This window comes from Salmo salar, chromosome 04 (genome assembly GCF_965601325.2).
Source record: "Salmo salar chromosome 04, fSalSal1, whole genome shotgun sequence".
Taxonomy (NCBI): domain Eukaryota; kingdom Metazoa; phylum Chordata; class Actinopteri; order Salmoniformes; family Salmonidae; genus Salmo; species Salmo salar.
Window position 1 is genome coordinate 53,464,413 of NC_138294.1, and position 21,653 is coordinate 53,486,065.

The window sequence follows — 21,653 nt, forward strand, 5'->3', positions numbered from 1 at the left end:
ATAGAAACATAACGACATAGACTTCAAAGTCAATTTTATACATTTTGACTATTTTATTTCAGTGGAAGGAGGCAATTTTCAATGTCCCAAGTGCTGCACAATCAACTTCAACGAGAATATTTAGGAATAAAATTCTACATTTAAAAAAATATTTCTACATTTTCACATTTTCTTGTTATCTTGTGTATAGTCTTTTTATGTTAAATGCTGCACTTTTTATAAGAATATTGACTATTTTCTGTACGTCCTCAAAGTCAATGACATCACAAACAGGAAATTATGTCACTTCCTTAGCGGGAAAACAACTGTGGTGAACTTGGTGAGTATCTAGATTTCATACTATTATATTTTCATCATTATATGTTGGTGATGTGATGTGGCAAAGCATAACATGTCCACCCTGTTAAGCAAAAATACAAAAGATGATCATTGAATTTCATAATTTCAAAATGTATTTGTCAAACAATGCAAATTCCTTTTCAAGTGGCAGCCATTATCTTAGCTTCATCACAATCACTTGGAGCATAGTTGCTAATTCTAGCTCAAAATGTCCACCCTGTTATCCATGTACTTGTAACAGGGTGGACATGCACTCAACAGGGTGGACAAATGGATATCTTGCAAGATATGTGTTTTTGTTCATAAATTGTATTACATAATTACCAGTATATATGGCATGTATAGTATTTTAAGAATAAATACATATCAGTTGAATCAGTTCTTTCTGAAGGAATGGCACCTCCTCTTAGTGCAGCTGAAAGACAGCGGCATTACAGAGAACAACGTAATGCTGACCCAGAAAGGAGAGAGTATCTAGAGAAAGAGAGGGAGAAATGGAGGAAAGATAAAGAGACAGGGAAGAAGAAGGCAATAGCTGAACTCAGTGACAGAGTGCAGTGTGCAGAAAGGAAGAAATGGAGAGATTCAAAAAGGACACTCAGAGCCAGGGTCAAGGCTAGTGAGATGCTGCAGAGGTAACCCTCCTTCCTCCCCTTACACATACATAAAAAAATGTGTACAGTAGCTGGTTGAGTATTGAAATGTATAAGGTGTTTGTTACTCTTTATATCTTATCATATGCTATCTCTTCTCACCTCAGATGCCTGCCTTAGATGCCATTAAAGGAACAATGAAGATTCATCAGGTTGTCAGTGTCTCACCAGGCCAGATAAATACAGGGACATTACTTGTCTGTGCAAGGATAGTGGCATGTTGGACTGTCCTTGTTTTCAGCTCAAAGAGGCAACTCTGGGTGACCCTGCAGCATCTAACCAGCTCCCTGCATCTCATGACAAGGCTGACACCACATGGCGACCTGGCACCATTGAACTTAATCACGTAGGGGAGTGGTGTGTTGTCAATTATGACCATGAAGGATACCCTGGCATCATCATGGATGGAAAGGAACATAACATTAAGGTGAAGTGCATGCACCGGAATGGCATCAACCAATTATTCTGGCCACGTCCAAAGGAAGATATTTGTTGGTACTCTAATGGACAGATACTTTGTCTGATGCCAGAGCCACAGGCTATTAATAGATGGAAAGAGGGGGAGCGAGAGAGAGGGAGAGGAAGACAGGGACAGGAATGTGTTTTAATGCTAATTCCAATGATTTTGTACCGGCAATGTATTTTTGTGAGGAAATTTAACCCATTTTAGAATAAGCCTGTAACGTAACAAAATGTGGAAAAAGTCAAGGAGTCTGAATACTTTCCGAAAGCACTGTAAGTAACATAATAAAAAATCTGTCAGTTCAAGCTAGAGATATCAGCGGTGGAAGGTGGTCGAGCAACAGCGGTGTTTGTCAGACCATGAGACATCCCAGAAATCGGTATTCTCACAAAAACGTCTGTAGCATCCGAATGGGTGGGCCTACAAACTAATATGTCCAGAGATGAGAATCTCCGTTTTGCCCTATGACCCCCACAAGCCAAACGGGACTCGTCTAATGTTGGTATAGTCGATGTGCCAACTTCTGTTTATAGCGTCCAAGCTGTTTGGGCTATAAACTAATGTGACTCCATTGTGAAAAGGGGAGATTCTCATGAACACAATGGTGTTCTCTACGACTTGTCCGAAGGTAACCGGTACCAGTTTAAAAAAATGTTTTAAATGGAGGTACTTTTGTGCCCCTCAAAAAAGGGTACATATCTCCTAGATATAGGAGACACTTCAAAACCTTATTCCTTCACCGAAGGCACCATCCCTATGGTGAAGCATGGTGGTGGTAGCATCATGCTGTGGGGATGTTTTTCAGCGGCAGAGACTGAGAGACTCGTCAGGATTGACGGAAAGATGAACAGAACGAAGTACAGAGAGATCCTTGATGAAAACCTGCTCCAGAGCACTCAGGATCTCAGACTGGGGCAAAGCCTCACCTTCCAACTGGACAACAACCCTAAGCACACAGCCAAGACAACAAAGGAGTGGCTTCGGGACAAGTCTCTGAATGTCCTTAAGTGGCTCAGCCAGTGCCTGGACTTGAACCCGATCGAACATCTCTGGAGAGACCTGAAAATAGCTGTGCATCAACCCTTCCTATCCAACCTGACGGACCTTGAGAGGATCTGCAGAGAAGAATGGGAGAAACTCCCCAAATACAGGTGTGCCAAGCTTGTAGCATCATACCCAAGAAGAATCAGGGCCGTAATCACTGCCAAAGGTGCATTAACAATGCGTTTATATTTATGTTCATTCTAATTAAAAATTACACAAACTTCATTTTAAATTTCCATAAAATGTGCACATTTTGATGGCAGAGGTTTTTTTAAGAACCAGGGAGATAAAGTTGTCAAGGTCACACCCCCACATATATATCATTGAAAAGCCCAGAATGTCCTCTCAAAAGGACAGTAGGACTTAATACAGTGACTTGTATGCCCTCAGAGATACGGACCAAGAACTGATGTCCACTAGAGAGGACAAAAATGAATTGCTGGCTCTCAGAAGGCTATAGTGAGTGTGCCCACTCTGGTGCGCTCTAGCCAACAGCGCTGCTGGCTAGAGCGCACATATAGCCTACATGGTGAGATTATTATGGACAAAATAGCAAGATAATTTGTATTTTTAAAACGGCAGTCAAGCACTGATTATTATGTCACCAGAATAAGACCCTCGATATTTATTGGAAAGGAGCATCAAGCTCATCATGTGACTCCAAGTTTACTTCGATATGATGGTTATTATATCCATACTTGCACATAAAAGCTTTTCCATCAACATTTCTCGCATAATTCATTTTATCGATACAAAAAGATCCCACTTTGTCTAGCGTATTTTGTTTTGTCGACATTTGGAAAGGTTACCGCAAAATGTGACTCACCACCTGGTTTCGGTCTTATGTAGCAAAATATGAAATTGGGTTTTTTACATTGGTAAAAAGTAGAGACTCAGAGCTACAAAATTGTATATCATACACTGCATTTTTTAGGAACAATGGGAAAGTAATTCTGCTTTGAAAGTTGATAAACTTGTAACCTCACTTTTTTTGAGAAAATGGCCTTTGAATGTTTTGGTACCTACTGGAGAGCTCTCGTTTGTCTACACCCATTCAGCATTTTTCACTCCCTTTGTAGCCTGCCTCACCCATCTCTTTAAGGAGTCACATGTGAGGTCATGTGCTAAACAGTGAGTAGTGTAGTAAAGATTTGCCATCAGGCCTGTCATTACATTTATTATTCGACATGTACTTTACTTACACAAAAAGGTTGGACGGAAACCTGGTTAATTTAACCACTTTTTCAGTAATATATTTTTACACAACCATCAATTTCATAAATAGAAGATGAAAAAACATGGTTGTTTTGTTCTACCTCAGCTACCTCAAATTTGGAGGCCTTGCCCCTAGCTTAAAAAGTGCTGAGGCAGGTTCAAAGTGGCAGTGAACAGGAAAGGATGGGGGATGGAGAGGGAGAGCAAGGCCCAGCAGGAACTGTACAGGATATTATTAGAACCAAGCGTCCCTTGTACCAAATCAAACTTCAGCAGTATTCATACAGTACATGGATCATACACTATTGAAAATAGATATATTTATTCATATTGCCTTAATTCTTAGATAAATATCAAGTCTACAGTGAATTTGTTTAAACAGCAGCCATACTTGCTGGATGAGGCTGTGGGCCTGGAAGAGGATTTGTCAGATAAGAGATGTGATTAATTTCAACCACAACTAACTTAGCTACAAACATATGATACACATGCAGAAAGAAAAATAGCAAAATACTAAACTAAGGATAACAGAAAGCACAGGAGGCAATGGATGAAACAGAGAAGAGAACAATATTTGACAAGTGGGTTGTTGTTCTGGCTTCAGGAATGGAGGTTCAAATCCACTCTCTTCCCTCCTGTTGCTACACTCCAGTTGGGCTTTGCGGATGGATGCCACCAACGCCACCAAGCGAGGCAGACACAGTCAAACTAGATCAGAGAAAAATGTAAGATCTGCTATGCAGCCCGAGACAGTCAGAGAAAAAGAAAGCCCAGACACAGACATCAGCATTACACATCATCATTCCAGCTAACAGCAAACTCAATCCCAAGGCGCTGCCTGCCACAATGTATGACTGGCTATACTGTAGTGGTTCAGAACAGCCAGGAGATGGGGGATGTTCTCAGGGTAACAGACAGCGCTTCACCACTCGTGTACGTTTTTTAGACATACACAAATGACAGGCTGTTTCTCTGCTATCTGAAGTATTTCCCTGCTTTCTAAAGTAGCCTCAAATTTTTATGGACAGGTTGCCAATGTAACCTCTGCTTTCGGTACTTGTCGTTCCTCATTTTCCCAGAGTTTCCATGTTTTGTCCTCTACCTGTAGCATAGAAGGAACTGTGTTTAGAATTACAAACAACATTTTGTTGTTCCTTGCCAGACCAGGTTCAAATGTTTCACATCTGTTAATTCCAAAATACTGATATAAAATGGCAGAATGGTACCAGAAATCAAACATGATATTACTCAACTTTCAATGCTCACCAACATAGCACCTCACGTCATGGTATATAGGCTGCAGCAAACTTCCATTTTCATGGAAAATTCAGCAATAGGTGAGTGAGGAGCACTTAATTTTCCACGCCTTGTACCAGACCTACTGTGAAATCCTTTGTTTTCCTGCAATGAGATCTCAATTGAAATTGTTAGGGGAGAACAAAAAAACTGAAACCAGTGAGGATTTTTAAAGAAAATTTTTCATTTTAATGGAAACTGAAATTGTGAACACTGAATTTCTTTAATTTATTACATTTGTTTGGAAATTGAGGGATATTATCATGCAAAAAAAAAAAAAATGCATTTGTTAAATTCAGAAAATGAAACCATTTCACACTCTAAAACTTGTAAATGTCAACTTGTAAATGCCTCAAATTCTGAGGGGCAAATTTCCTAGGAGCCGATTGATAATCCATCAACAGGCACAGAGATGACAGAGAGAGAAAGAGTACAAAGATGGACTTGGCACCACACACAGCTGTTTTCTTCAGACACACATCTCAATATGACCACACCACCTTCCAAAAAGAACAGTAGCACTGTGGAGCCCCAGAAATAAACACTTTTCCCTTGTCTTTAACATAATGTGCGTCTACAAATAGCTCTCATGTGCCAAAGAGAGTAAACAAAATGGCCCCCATCCCAACCAACCCCTCCCAAAAAATGTTTTTACATGGGCATGGGAGACAGTTCGCTCCATTTTCGCCTTAAGTCCAGCATTTCCCATTACAGACAATCGATAACTAGATGAAGAAGCAGCACTTTCGGTATTTGTGATTATTTCTATTTACATGTTTTTTATTTTAGATTTGTCCTCACTCATACCAACAGACTCCCACAGTGGCATTCAGCTGCTGTGGTTGGCTCAGACAAAGGCTGGCTTAAACCATCAGTCTTTCCAATCTAAGAGCATGGACCATACAGCGGCTGAATATCTGAGTAGTGTACCTTTGGCGAACGCGAAATAAGAGTTGTCAAACAGTATATCAATCCCCTTTAACACATGTGATGAAGAACATCAGGGACAAATTCTTTATAGGAACACTCTGGATTTCTTTCAGTGCTCATATCTCCACCATTACCATTTGTTTTCAGACACAAAGATCAGAACATTGGGGCTTTATATAAAATTATGAGAATTGAGATTCAATAATGAAATGGTCTTAAAAAAGTAGGTACTTGTTAAGATATAAAAAATTAGACAGCTTAGCCTAATTCTCCCCATCATTTTCCTTTGAAGCAAAAAAATAGTTCCATTCTAGTTGTGCATCTACAAATAAATTAAGTGACACAAAATAAAACAAAAACAGCTTATTAAACATACAAAGTTAATACATTAATGCGTTAGATCAATTCAAAAGTAAAATTCTAAATTGCTCTACTAACTTAACGGACAGACTATAATATACCACCAAGCAGTTTTCATTAAAATGCAAGCCCACTGAAAGATTTTGCACATCATTCGATTTTGAGCTGTGAAATTTTCCTTCAAAACATCTAAAAACACACATTGCTTTCAGCTTCTTCCATGTCAGTGAAAGGAAGCAGCAAAGGAAGCTGTAAAAAATGTTAAACAGCATTGCAAATGTATATATATTTTTTTGCAAAAAAACATGGCACAAATCATTTTCGAAACAAAAAAAAGAAGATACAAATCACTGTAAAAGCATACTTTTCACACAGGCACATGAACATGATCCAAGGGTCTTGAAAAAAGGGGAAACTTGCATATATTTGGAAGAGCTCACTTTTACACACACATCAAACAGCAGTCCTCCTATTCAGAACTCGGAGGACTGTGCGAGTATCCTTGAGGTGATTGCACATCCTAAGGGGGATGAAAATAGAGACAGAAATCACTTTCTCGATTTTCTTTCACCACACAAAGCACAAACGCACTCTTGTAGCAGAGTATTTCTCAAACCAACTCCTCTATTAAGAACCAGTTTTTGGTTTACAGGCTACTACACTATCGTTAAAGTAATATAGCTATATTCTTTTCTTAAAATACAAAAAAATACCCATTTTACTTAAGTGCTTTAAAATATCTAAGGGGGAAAACTTTTGCATTATTTCCCTAGAGATCAATGAGCCCTCTTAAGAATCAAATAAAAGGGGACATGTCTGGATAAAAACAATGAACATAATGTACTTAGGACTGTTAGAGCACTTTTACACACCGACTCCAAAAGAGATTGCCTGCCCGGTTTCACAAAGAAGCATACTTGTTATCCCACTCAGCATAAAAAAAAATTCAAAAACATTTTTTAAAAAAGGAGGTTAGGGTTATGAAAATGATAAACTTGTTTTGTTTTTTTACCCCGTGGTATGATCTGGGGTTTTCTATTCCAATATTTTGGGGAACCAAGTAAAGTAACATAAATTGACTGCATGAACATTCAAAGTACAAGTAAATTTTATTTTTAAAGATATACATTTTATTTTTTTGCTGTCAATGTCACCATTGCAAACTATTCAAACTTGGTTGTCCATCGCAAAAGCAATTCCCACTGCCGATCAAGACAAAATAAAAACAGAAATTTCGCCATTGTCCAGCATTAACCAAATAAGATATTTTGTTCGATAGGAGTTTCCCCATCTGATAACACTTAGTAAAATACCACATCCCAGAGGTCTATCCTTTGAATTCCACAGCGAATTAACTTAAAGGGCAATCTCACCACTTCAACCTAATTTTCATTATCTCCAGCACAATACCAGTGTCTAGATATGTGAAAATGGTGCATTACTAAAAATTCTACCTGATGACAAACAGCAATTTTTCAAATGCAATCAGATTCACAATGACGTGGGGAGAAAGAAAATACCCTCCCTCTGGCTAGAAACTTTTTACAGGTTCTGGAAAATCAGTTTCTTACTTTTAAAACCTACCCTGTGATGTCACAGAGAAGCATTTTTTTAGGACCTTTCTTCTAAACCACAGAAATGTGCGGTTTTCATATGTAGACACTGGTATGGTGCGGAGATGAATGATGTTGAAAAGTGGCAGAATTGCCCTTTAAGTGTATGTGAGACACAGTTTTGTACACAGCAGGGGTATGTGTGACCTTCTTGTAGTTCCCTCTCAGTCTGCAAGAACAAGCCATGACGTGACCAGAAAACCCAAGAGGGCTGGACTAGGAAGCACAGACATAGATTCCTGCCATTGCATATAACCTGGACTGGGAACACAGAAGTGTTTCAGGTCATGAATGACAAAAGAATCAAGGACAGAAAGAGATCACCCTGTCCAATAACAGGTGGAAAACGGTGCAAATCAGTGTGCTTAAAGTGAAATTGCCTAAACAGAGAACTTAAAAAGGTTTGAAGCCTACATAACATGTATGACAGCTGCTTGCAAGCTGTGTCAGTGTTTTCTGCAAGCTAAATATTTTGGTATTTTATCACAGCTCTGTAGTTTTATTAAATATGACTCCAATTCAATATTTTAGCAATTCAAATTTGAGCACAATATGAGGATCTTGTTCTGAACCATTTGGCAGAAAACAAAATTGTTCCAACTTTGTCATGGCTTTACCAATGCTACCTGAGTGACATTTTGTATTTATTCATTTCTTTTTCTTAAAAAGAACAGCCCAACCAAAGCCATTCTTAAAAGAAGTTAGTATGTCATTATATAAATATATAAACACAGTAACAGTCAAATGTCTGGACACACCTACTCATTCAAGGGTTTTTCTTTATTTTCACTATTTTCTACATTGTAGAATAATAGTGAAGACATCAAACTATGAAATAGCACATGGAATCCTGTAGTAACCAAAAAAAGTGTTAAATCAATAGATTTTAGATTATTCAAAGTAGCCACCCTTTGCCTTGACAGCTTTGCACACTCTTTGCATTCTCTCAACCAGCTCCTGAGGTAGTCATCTGGAATGCATTTCAATTAACAGGTGTGCCTTGTTAAGTTAATTTGTGGAATTTCTTTCCTTCTTAATGTGTTTGAGTCAATCAGTTGTGTTGTGACAAGGTAGGGGTGGTATACAGAAGATGGTCTTTTGCCAAACAAGGCTAAGTCCATATTATGGCAAGAACAGCTCATTACTTTAAGACATGAAGGTCAGTCAATTCGGAAAATGTCAAGAACTTTGAAAGTTTCAAGTGCAGTCACAAAAACCATCAAGCGCTATGATGAAACTGGATCTCATGAGTACCGCCACAGGAAAGAAAGACCCTGAGTTACCTCTGCTGCAGAGGATATGTTCATTAGAGTTAACTGCACCTCCGATTGCAGCCCAAATAAATGCTTCAAAGTTCAAGTAACAGACACATCTCATCATCTGTTCAGAGAATCAGGCCTTCATGGTCTAATTCCTGCAAACAAACCACTACTAAAGGACATCAATAATAAGAAGAGACTTGCTTGGGCCAAGAAACACAAGCAATGGACATAAGACCGGTGGAAATCTGTCCTTTGGTCTGAGGAGTCTAAATTTGAGATTTCTGGTTCCAACTGCTGTGTCTTTGTGAGATGCAGAGTAGGTGAACGGATGATCTCTGCATGTGTGATTCCCACTGTGAAGCATGAAGGAGGTGTGATGGTGCTCTACTGGTGACAGTGTCAGTGATTTATTTAGAATTCAAGGCACACTTAACCAGCATGGCTACCACAGCAGCGATACGCAATCCCATCTGGTTTGCACTTAGTGGGACTATCATTTGTTTTTCAACAAGACAATGACCCAACACACCTCCAGGCTGTGTAAGGGCTGTTTGACCAAGAAGGCGAGTGTTGGAATGCTGGCCTCCACAATCACCCAACCTCAAGCCAATTGAGATGGTTTGGGGTGAGTTGGACAGCAGAGTGAAGGAAAAGCAGCCAACAAGTGCTCAGCATATGTGGGAACTCATTCAAGACTGTTGGAAAGGCATTCCAGGTGAAGTTGGTTGACAGAATGCCAAGAGTGTGCAAAGCAGTCATCAAGGCAAAGAGTGGCTACTTTGTTTAACACTTTTTTTGGTTACTTCATGATTCCATATGTGTTATTTCACAGTTTTGGAGGTCTTCATTGTTATTCTACAATGTAGAAAACAGTAAAAATAAAGAAAAACCCTTGAAAGAGTAGGTGTGTCCAAACTTGACTGGTACTGTATATCTGTAGTAATTGAAAGATTAAAAAAAAAAAGTTAAATAAAGTGCTATTAATCCACACAACCAAATCATTTATGCTAGAGAAAAGAAACTAATGTCCTTCCTTAGCGCAAAACCAAAAACCCAACTGAGAGGGAGATGGTAGTACCAATGACATCGTGGTTGTCCACTCATTGTATTGCCAAATTTGGCCTGCCTTGACATGTTTAGGCCTCTTGACACAGTCACTTTGATCAAAGACTAACTCGATGATAAGGTATTATGAAACGTCATCATCACCAAATCTCTATGCACAGTATAACAAAGAGTGGCTGGTCTGGGACATGAAATGATTAGTATTGCGATTGTTTTCTGTCTAATATTTGCTTGGTTATATTATACTGCGACTTTTCACATCTCATCCACACCAGTAAACACGTGCAAGAAATACATTGTCATAAGAGAGAGATTAAAGACCAAATGCTGAAAGGGCAAATCAAAAGCAAATTGCTTGAGCAAGAAAATAGGACATTTTCCATTTCTCCACGTGGCGTCAGCAAATATAGCTTAGACAGGCCTAATGAATTAGACATTTTGAACCTCCTTACTGATGAAATACACCAAACAAAAAAAACTATTTTTTTGAAATATCACATACATAGATAGCCCTTGCTCCACTGTCACTTTTCTCATCTTCCCGAAAACTCCCACAATCAAGTGAAAAGCTCAAGAGAACCTACAACTAAAATTAAGGAATAGCCTACATCAATCTTAATCTGAAATTAATTCATGAAATATGTAGACTTAAAACAGCGAGGGTTAAGAAGAAATAAAAGTACAAATAAAGCTAAACTCAGATGAAGACAATTAATGCCAAAACATTTTTACTGATTAGCACGGCTACCTAAAACTGACAACCGAACCACGAGATTATGACATGGCTTTAGTTTCATTCTGATTTGACACGTCTCTATCTGTTCTCTGGGAGTTTGTTGCTACTGTAGATCACACCTGAAATCACTAAACCATACAAAACAAAGTAAAATAGTTGTCAAAACTGATACCAAGCAGTCAGGTCTTTGCTGGGCATAGTTATTTCACTAAAGTAATTAAGACAAATGCGTTCCCTCAACATATACATTTCTCATTTAACCTGCAGCCTAACAGGACTATCAATACTACCAGCCTTCTCATAATCTTCACATTTTGTAAATTTCAAGGCATTCTTAGAATTTATAGTTCATTTTCTTTTAAAATGTATTCAAATGTGCACATATACTGATGTGTATGCATAAATCATAACACATACACAAATCTACATATATTGGACTAATTTGAATGCATGAGGAACTAAAACAATTGAGGCATCCTACTGTCAGACAGTCACCACAGTTCAATGGGCAAGAGGATAAAGGCTTGGGAGGTGCAGTTTGCGCCTTCCTCAGTCTTATGTCCCCAACACCCAGAGGAAGGATCTACGAGACCAACACCTATTACAGCAGAAAGTGTCACAAGTGTCCATTCACATGGGAGAGGCACCCAAAATTTCTTTCAAGTGTTTGAGTCTGTGTGTAATCCAGAGCATCAGCCGAAGCTCCTGCGCTCAACTTAATGCCAATAATTGGATTAATATTTACTCATATTACACCTCCCCTTGTCAACTTCCTCTTCTCCGATGCACCCCCCAAAAACAAATCCCATTACCCCATTCTGTATTCCAATAAAAGTATGTCACAGGACACACATCTTTCTGTCCCAATATCACAGTTGACTCGATTTTGTTTTCCAAAGGGATCATAACCGCCAAAGACATCTGCAGCACCCAGGTAGGGAGAAGGTACAGGTAATTGTTGACATTCACTACCTCACTGATCAGGTCCATCCTTGGTCTTGTCATAACAGACTACTCTTTTTGGATCTGGGGGGGGAGAAGGACAGAAATTGAGTGTGTAGGCCCTGGGGAACTTAGTTAACGCATAATGCATGTTATTCAAACTTCAGCTGTACACCTTTGAACATCGAATAGAAAACCCAACATCACAACTTAAAAAATACACTACACAGAAGAGACCTTTTAATTTACCTTGTTTTTGCAAATTGAAAACATATTCCATTTCTGTAGAGAAAAAAAAAACAGATTGATTATCATCTCCAGATGCATAAGACAATTTTATTATTAGACACATTGTCTTTAATGTGAAGCTAATGGATTTAAAGCTTTTGGTGCAAGTGAAATAGTTGGTTAACGCTACTAATGTGTAATACATATTAGAGGTCGACCAATTAATCGGCATGGCCGATTAAATAGGGCCAATTTCAAGTTTTCATAATCTGTAATCGCCATTTTAGGACTCGGATTATGGACGATTACATTGCATTCCACGAGGAAACTGCGTGGCTGACCACCTGTTACGCGAGTGCAGCAAGGAGCCAAAGTAAGTTGCTAGCTAGCATTAAACTCATCTTATAAAAAAAAAACAATCACTCTTCACATAATCACTAGTTAGCTACACATGGTTGATGATATTACTAGGTTACCTAGCTTGTCCTGCGTTGCATATAATCAATGCGGTGCATGTTCATTTGTCATCGAGTCACAGCCTACTTCGCCAAACGGGGGATGATTTAACAAATGCGCATTCGCGAAAAAAAGCACAATTGTTGCACGAATGTACCTAACCATAAACATCAATGCCTTTCTTAAAATCAATACACAGAAGTATTTTTTTTAAACCTGCATACTTAGCTAAAAGAAATTCATGTTAGCAGGCAATATTAACTAGGAAAATTGTGTCACTTCTCTTGCGTTCATTGCACGCAGAGTAAGGGTACGTGCAACAGTTTGGGCCGCCTGGCTCGTTGCGAACTAATTTGCCAGAATTACGGTTCGGTTCCGTATTTCACTGAAAGAATAAACGTTTTGTTTTTTAAATTATAGTTTCCGGATTTGACCATATTAATGACCAAAGGCTCATATTTCTGTGTTTATTATATTATAATTAAGTCTATGATACGATATTTGATAGAGCAGTCTGACTGAGCGGTGGTAGGCGGCAGCAGGCTCATAAGCATTCATTCAAACTTTACTGCTTTTGCCAGCAGCTCTTAGCAATGCTTGAGACAACTCCTAAGATTAGGCTGGCAATACTAAAGTGCCTATTACAACATCCAATAGTCAAAGGTATATGAAATACAAATGGTAGAGAGAGAATGGTCGACGCTTCATAATTCCTACAACCTAAAACCTCTTAACTGGGAATATTGAACCACCAGCTTTCATATGTTCTCATGTTCTGAGCAAGGAACTTAAACGTTATCTTTTTTACATGGCACATATTGCACTTTTACTTTCTTCTCCAACACTGCGTTCTTGCATTATTTAAACCAAATTGAGCATGTTTCATGATTTATTTGAGACTAAATAGATTTTATTCATGTATTATATTAAGTTAAAATAAAAGTGTTCATTCAGTTTTGTTGTAATTGTCATTATATATCTCACACACACATATATATTTTTAAAAAATGGAGCCGATTAATCGGTATCGGCTTTTTTTGGTTGTCCAATAAATCGGTATCGGTGTTAAAATCATAAGTCGGTCGACCTCTAATACATATGTTCATAGACTTGATAAAGCAGGGGAAGAGGAGTTACCTTTAGTGTGATAAGTAACAGCAGCTTTCAGATCAAACGACCCCCAGCTACCTCTGTCCAGACTCTTAGAATGGGGCGGCTCTTTAGACAGACCCAACACCAGGTTGGTCAGGGGGGCCTGGTCAGGCTCAGCACTAATGTCTTTACAAGAGGCCAACAAAACTGCACCTGGACTCTTAGCCTCGCCCTTTGTCTTGTCCTGTCTAGACAGCTGAGCCTTTTCCCCATCCTCACCCTTCACTGTAGCAGGTGGGCAAGCTGGGGCACTAGTCCTTTTCTCTGAGTCTTGAGCCAAAGTGAGAGGCAAAGGCTCTGGGATTGATAGATTAGAGTCAAGGCCTGGCTTGTCAGCAGGGCATTGCTCCCCTTGAAATGTTACCACCGCAACCTTGCCCTCCACGGCAGCCACCGGCCCGCTTCCTCCTTCTGGCCCCACGTTTGGCTCATTGATGAAAGACAGCCCCCACTGATTCTGGAAAATGTCCCCCAAGGCTTTCTGATTTGTCTGAGCAGCCTGGGTGTCCACTTGGCGAGCACTAGGGAGCACAGGTTGCATATTTAAAGGGTTTAGGGGGTAAATGAAAAGAGTACACTTTCTCAGATCTACAACTGCAGGGTTGGTTAAAGAGTTATAGTCATTGTCCAAAGTGGATGCTACGTTCTCCCCACATGGGAGAGAGGGGGCTGGCGGAATGCTACTAGCAGCAGGAGTGAAGAAGGTACCAACAGACGGGCAACTATTTCCATCTCCAGAAACAGGGCCATTAGTAAAGCTAGCTGAGATGATGGTTTTCATAGCAGACATGGGGACCTGTGACAGTCTACCAGGCACCTGAGGAGGCTGCACCTCTCCTCCAGCCTGGGCTGCTTTGTTGAGGTTCTCCTTAACTTTACTTGCATAACTAATCTTGGGCACTATTTTAGCACTACTGTTGTCCACAGGAAATACTGGAGGGGGCTTGAATAAAGTCCAAGAGTCCTCTTTTGAAGAGGAGGAGAGCTTGGCTTTGGGCCTATTCTCAAACTTTTTACCAAAGGCACCTGCAGCAGTCTTACTGTCTGAGTTTTTCTTCTGCAGTTCACCCATAGCCACCTCTGGAGCATCCATCCGCTTGACTGCTGTCTGGGCGTCTGCTTTATGGACAACTCGCGAGCTCAGCAATTTCTCTGTTGGTTCAAGTCCAGAAACCTCTGGCTCCTGTGTGGCATTGCCCTGCTGCATGACTCTCTCCCTTTCTCTTGTCACATGCTCTGTGTTCTTGATGCTGTTGCGTCTGGTCTTGCGTTTCTTAGGAGTAGTATATCCACCTTCTGAGCCACTGCCATCATTATCAGGGGATGACTTGCTGGAGTAACCATTTGTAATATGAGCAGAGTTTACCACCCCATTCAGAAACAAAGCAGATTCCTTTTTGTCCAAAAACTTTCCCTCATAGTGATTAGTGAAATCCAGGGCCTTGTCATTTATGCGGTCCATATTCTTCTTGTGAACAAGACCCTCTTTGCTGCCCACTTTTGAAAGAGTGGTAAAAACATTGCGTGTTGACTTCTGTTTTACATTAGCATTTATCAAATGTCTGTTACCATTGCTGTTGGTGGGAAGAGGGATACCAACAAAATCCTTTGCAGACAGAATCTTCTCCCCCTCCACCTCACCGGTGTTTATTTTTCCATTGCCTGTAAAAGAAAACAAAAGAAAGTTAGTTGCACTGTCAGTAATACATGTGTAGACTATAAAGTCCAAGCAAAGTCCATAATTCCCTACCACCTCACTCTCCAAATATATCAAAAGGGACAAACAGACCTAATCTGTCTACAAGAATGAAAGCTCACAGGTCCTTTTACAGGAAACATGGAAAGGCCTTTATAAGATTCTGTATCATGACTATTTAGACTGAATAGGTCAGCTGGCAGCAAACAACCACACACCAGTGCCATATCAGATTCCCTTGAACATAGTAGTCCCATAGCCTACTTGTGACTAGATACCATACATAAATCACTGAAGAAAAATGTGTGCTGTAGGTAGAAATTACCATTACATTGTCCTATATATAACGTTTGATAAGGGGAAGGTGGTTGACAATGTAACTGGGCTTGACTTCGCTAGCTAATAAAAAAATACTTTCCATACTAGCATCTAAAGACAACATTTTAAACTAGATGAAAGATTAGTCATTGCGCCTAAAATACCTGTATAAAATATGAATCAACAAATAACATCTTAATGTTATAGCCAGAATAACTAAAATTGTGTTAAGTGGTGTTCTATTTTCTTGTCTGAACTGAAGCCAAGGTATTTAACATTTTGTTTTATGCATGCCATCAAGTGTGAACTTGTCGAAAGAAACTGGTGAGGCTACAATTACATTTCAAGTCACGTAGTTAGCTAAAACATGCAGAAATTGGTTCTGAATTGTTTATTAAAATCAAAATCCCATGAATCACCCCGCTTGCTAGCAAGAAAATGCTATGTCGTCAAATCACCTACCCAGGCTAACATGTTTGCGTGGCTTCATCATGGTTAACTAAACGCAACAGGCCCGACCCAGCCGAAGCTGCTTGCAAGTGTAAAATGTCTGGCACTAACTAGCTATTTAATCCCCGAAAAGTCTCGAAAGTAAGTTAGTTAGCCATCTTGCTTTTGCAGACCTGTCTGCACCCAGGTGGTAGTAAACAAAATAAAATTGAAACTTGTTTTATGCACAAATCTCACTCTCGTTGCTAGGATTAACTAGCTAGCTCGTTAGCTTTCCATCTCGCATTTTCTAACATGGCCGACGGGAAATGGCAACTCAGAACATTCCAGTGGAGCCGGCTTGTTTTTGTTAGCAAAATATTTAACGGAATTCCGACCAAATTTGCATGAGTTTTTTGACAAAGTCAATGTAAGCACGTGACAAAATAATTGAACTACAAAATGACTAATTAGTAACACAGGGGAATTTTGTCAGGGAGTAGCATAAATTTAGAAATGGGTGGTGAAACCGGCGCACAAGGTCAATCCGCATCTGTCAAACCATCAGCTGTCATGCGACGTTTAACTACCCCATCCAGCAATATGCAGCGCTTGACCCAGCTAACTAATGAGCTAAATATGTTTTTTTAACAGCTTGCAACCACTCTGCTATGAGTCACGCAAGCTACATCGACGTAAGTAATAAACTGGCTAGCTAAGTCATTGACATTAGCTAGCTTGCTAACTTTTCCGGATGGCCCAACCTGTTTTCTTCGTCTGCGTTTCCTGATGCTGGTACTGGAAGTAGATCTGATCATTTTTTAGAGATGTTTTGTATTGAATGGGGTTTCTTTCTTCTCCATGGTGGTGATATCGTCTCTCTTGTGCCCGATCTTTGGGCTGTTCCTCCATTGAAGTGTAATATAATATCCGAGCTCGTCTACCAGTGTGCACAGCTCACTGGGCAAGTGGAAAGCAGACTGTTGAACTGTCCAATCAACGCCACTGACAAACGGAAGCTATTCGAGGCCTCTGTATTCGTCAGCTGTATATCTAAGAAGTATTTAAAAAATGTTGGTGGTTCCCCCAGCAACATTGCAAAGGTATTGTCAATATATACATTCATGCAGGTTGAACAACTGGAAATATTATATAAATCAGAAGCGTAGAGATTATATTTTATTCAAGCAAATCTGAACTGCCCAAAGTGGCCCTCTCAGTCACACACACCATTGAGACCTGCTGAGACATGTACCCATATACGGTTTATGATTTTATCACATTGTGGTTGGTTGGTTTTTACAATACATAATCCTGTATCATGCATCATTCTAGCCGCATTCAACTGACATGGGATACAATCTAATCAAGATACAAATACTGTCTGTGTAAAAAGCATACCAATTCTAAAATATAGTTTAACACATTTTGAAATATGCGTTGTAGCCATCTGACATGGTGTAGTGGACAGCTCTTCCTGTCAGAGCTACTGTAAGTTGCTATCCAGGCACCAGGTGGTGGCATTTCATAGTTTATAGATTTCATCCCACCCTAATCTTCAAATACTGGTAGTCAATGTTTGACCACTCAATTTGTATTTTAAAAGCACATAATGAAACTAATTATTGTACAGACATATAACCTAAGGGTACTACTATGCCATAAGAAGGATTAAACTGTGAATAGCTTTCATACACCATGAAGATAAACCCACTATTTCCCATTCCCTATTGATGAACATATGGCACCAGCACCACTTGACATCTCACCACAGAGATGTAATATTGGTTTATGCACATCACATGTGAGTCCTTCCCCATAGAGAACCTATGCACTGCAAGTCCGAGTGATTCAGCCACCCTCACCCCTCCTCTCCCAGCCTGCTCTCTAAGGTGCTGGAGGTCACTGTGCTTGTGTTGCCGTCTGGAAGTCTACTTGAGTGTAGTAAAGATGAGTTAATGTAAAATACCTCGTTGGTTCCGTTGCTGCTGGCTTCTTTCTTTCATTGACTTTTCAATCTCTCTCCATTTTGGCACTGTGGATGATGCAGTAGGACAGGTGGCAGTGAGCAGACTGGACGTTGTCTCACAGGAGGCACAGAGAGGTTTGGTGGTCCTGGGACCATTGTCGTCTCTGTGGAACGACTTGAGTTTCTCCACCTGCCACTGGGCTTCTCAGCACAATGGTAAGATTCAGTTGTGAGTATGTTCACTTTTGTCAAATCATTCATTTCTATGTAGTTGTTCATCGTTTTTAAGTTAATAAACAGTACCAGTCAAAAGTTTGAACACACCTACTCATTCAAGGGTTTTTCTTTATTTTTATTATTTTCTACATAGTAGAATAATAGTGAAGACATCAAAACTATGAAATGACACATATGGAATCATGTAGTAACCAAAAAAATTATAATTAAACATAGTGTGTGTGATAATTGGCCTGTCAATGGAGAATGTGATAGGGCTACAACAGTTCAATGAGTCTGAGGCTATCTAGTGTTGAGGCTGTCTGGTGTTGAGGCTATCTAGTGGTGAGGATAAAAGGAAAATAAGTTCAACAGTTGATAAAGTTTTGGGGTGTTCTAGGATGTAGAACAAATACTTAACTCTTGATTCAACTTGTTGACCACCACCATTGTGGAAACTGTTGACAAAACCCTTTCAATCAGAGAAGATCAGATCTCACTCAGGGAATTTGATGTAATGAGTTGTGTGCTCATCACAGCAGCAGATATTCATATATGCATACATGCCAACACTTTTTTCTGTCATGTAATTCCTTAGGTTGCACTTGTAAGTGCCAACAATTTTTTTTTTTTAAATGTTCATTCTTAATTAAGGGCATTTCACTCATTCAAAAGTTCTGGTCCTAAGCCGGAAATGTAATCTAAAAGGCTTGTATCAGATCACGTATCAAAGAGCAGACAGTGTGAGACAAACTTGCTTCTTGTCAGGCAACAGAGCTCTTCCCGCACTAGCTAATCCCCATGTTCCTTTGGTAACATCACTCATTTCGCAACCATAGGCAAGGTTCTCAATTGTTATTAAAATTGTTTTTAATATTGTGAGAGGGTAATCCTCTCACAAACAGCACTACTACCATAATCCATGCCTTATGGTAGTAGTACTGGAGAGCATGACACCCGGTGGCAGGTAGCCTAGTGGTTAGAGCGTTGGGTCAGTAACTGAAAGGTTGCTGGATCGAATCCCCGACCTTGACAGGGTCATTCTGTCCCTGAGCAAGGCAGTTAACCCACTGTTCCCCAGGTGCCAAAGACGTGGATGTCGATTAAGGCAGCCCCCCTGCACCTCTCTGATTCAGAGGGGTTGCGTTAAATGCGGAAGACACATTTGAAGGCATTCAGTTGTACAACTGACTAGGTATCCCCCTTACCCAGTATGCAGTAATGCTAAGTCTCATAGAATGGTTTCCTTATTTGCAGTGGCACATCTTTCGGGGCTCCGGAGTGGTGCAGCGGTCTAAGGCACTGCATCTCAGTGCTGGAGGAGTCACTACAGACCCTGGTTTGATTCCAGGCTGTATCACAACCGGCCGTGATTGGGAGTCCCTTAGAGCGGCACACAATTGGACCAGCGTCGTCCAGGTTAGCCCAGGGTAGGCCGTCATGTAAATAAGAATTTGTTCTTAACTGACTTGCCTAGTTAAATAAAATAATACATCTTACTGCAGTGTGTGGCTTAGTGGGTATCACAACCATTCATAAAGGTCAGAACAGATACAGTATATGGTTTGCAGGAAGAAATCACTTTAAGATTCACTCATATGTGCCTATATTTGTTATCTGTATTTGAATGGCCATCTGACCATACTGTCATGTGTCCCTGCTTGTCTCCTCTAGCTCGGGCATGCCTCTCCATGCCACAGTGTCAGTGTGAGCCACAGCCACACTCTGGGGGGTCCGTGGGGTCCTGGGGACCAGTCCGGCAGAGGACAAGCCAACCAGCAGGGAAGGCAGTGTGAAGACTGAGATGTGTTCTTCTGGTGTAGGGAAGTCCAACAGAATCCTCATAACACCAGGTAGGACAGTGCAAATGGAAGGTTTGTGTTGGCCTCTTTTGAATCCGAGTGTGGAAGTCTCCTTACGTCTCTAGTATACAGTCCCTTTACAAGTCAAAATGTTGAATAAACGTCATTTTAATTTACTCTACCTGTTGTCTGCTGATTTTGTTCTTCTGCCGTTGAATATTTTAGCCAAAATATCCACAGGAAAGTATTATTAAACCAGCTTCAAAACGCAGGTCTCCAAGTGTGGCTCTCACAATTTGTTTGAGGCACATGCACAAGACGTAAGTGTATACTATTGGAAGTCTTGCAGGTGTTTACATGGTTTTGCAAGTGTCAGGTGATAGAAATCTCAATGGCAGTACCAGTGTTTTGAAAAGTCAGTTTAATAATCCTGTGGATATTTTTTCTCAAATTTGTAGATGCAAAGACCAACAGCACAGAAAACCGGTAGACAACTGGTAGTTCAAATGTCATTTATTCAACATTCTGGCTTGTAGCTCTTGTGAGAGAACATTTTCCAGACAAATGTACAGCATTGTCTCAGACAGAGGTATCACAGTCTGATGTATTAGATTTGTGTATAACGCATTATTCCTAATGCTTGGTGTTCGGATTTTCGTTATTTAGCCCTCCGAAAAGGCTCACCAGGAAGCACACAATGTCATGACTCGTGTTTTGTCCTTAATTTTATTTTAAATCAAATGACCACAGGTCATAAACCTGAAATACAACAAACAAGTAATGACAATATATTATTCAGATATTATTTAGTATATATAATAATAAATCAAAATAAGCCTGCACCACCATCAAAGATGTGGCGAATCTGGCTTAAAACAGCACCGACTACATCACCCAGAATGCCCAGCGCCAGAGGAGCATGCGCACAGTGACTCTGCCGTCACAGGTTGCTATGGACGCTGTCACAGGACACAGAACCCATGCCACCACATGCCTCGTCCAAAGGATTTACACACAAACGCAACATAATGCGGCACTCCACCAGGGATCACCGAACCAAACCACCGCTATCACCACCGCCACCAGAAACCAGCAGAGTGCTCCGAACAATCAGCACAATGCAAATGGCTGATAATAATAGCCTAATGCTATATAGCATCTGGGTCGCTGAGCTACCGCACCCAGCGAGCTACAAGTTACTCCCGCCCAAACTAACACCAACACAGTGAGGTAAACATTCAGTGCACAAACATATAAGTGACTTAAACATCAATGCTAGACTGAGTAGTTCGCAGTTACATACCAACGGGCTGTGTGCTCCTGATGATTGTCTACGGGGAAGTGATTACCAGGTGCTGTAATTTAAGTCTCTAGTGAAGCTACGCATGCGCACATAACATAACATATCCGAGCATCTAAGAAACTTAAGGAAATCACTCGTTCCCCATTTAATTGAACACATCAGACCC

The 21,653-nt window shown here is 40.1% G+C and overlaps 1 protein-coding gene and 1 long non-coding RNA gene across 3 annotated transcripts; one reads left to right on the top strand and one right to left on the bottom strand.

The window, feature by feature from the left end:
* Nucleotides 1–5,174: 5,174 nt before the first annotated feature.
* Nucleotides 5,175–17,264, bottom strand: LOC106603293 (nuclear FMR1 interacting protein 2-like). Of its 2 annotated transcripts, none has more exons than XM_045717029.2 (4): nucleotides 16,962–17,264; nucleotides 13,740–15,416; nucleotides 12,168–12,200; nucleotides 5,175–12,002 (listed from the first exon to the last, which is right to left on the bottom strand). In XM_045717029.2, exons 1-4 carry the CDS (start codon nucleotides 17,107–17,109, stop codon nucleotides 11,950–11,952), a joined length of 1,911 nt encoding a protein of 636 aa, XP_045572985.1. In that variant the 5' UTR covers nucleotides 17,110–17,264; the 3' UTR covers nucleotides 5,175–11,949. The 2 variants fall into 2 exon arrangements, with proteins under 2 accessions (XP_045572985.1, XP_014052259.1); XM_014196784.3 differs by lacking the exon at nucleotides 16,962–17,264 and adding an exon at nucleotides 16,231–16,895.
* Nucleotides 17,265–19,568: 2,304 nt separating this feature from the next.
* LOC145878651 (uncharacterized) lies at nucleotides 19,569–20,365 on the top strand. The gene is made up of 2 exons (XR_014392156.1): nucleotides 19,569–19,812; nucleotides 20,057–20,365. It is a non-coding gene; the product is annotated as an uncharacterized LOC145878651 (long non-coding RNA).
* Nucleotides 20,366–21,653: the final 1,288 nt, after the last annotated feature.

Coding starts and splice junctions, on each gene's coding strand:
- LOC106603293 (XM_045717029.2), bottom strand. CDS start 17,109: ATGGAGGAACAGCCCAAAGATCGGGCACAAGAGAGACGATATCACCAC. Junction 15,417..16,961: donor AACGCAGACGAAGAAAACAG/GTTGGGCCATCC, acceptor TTTCTTTTACAG/GCAATGGAAAAATAAACACC. Junction 12,201..13,739: donor TGTTACTTATCACACTAAAG/GTAACTCCTCTT, acceptor TTTTCTCTACAG/AAATGGAATATGTTTTCAAT.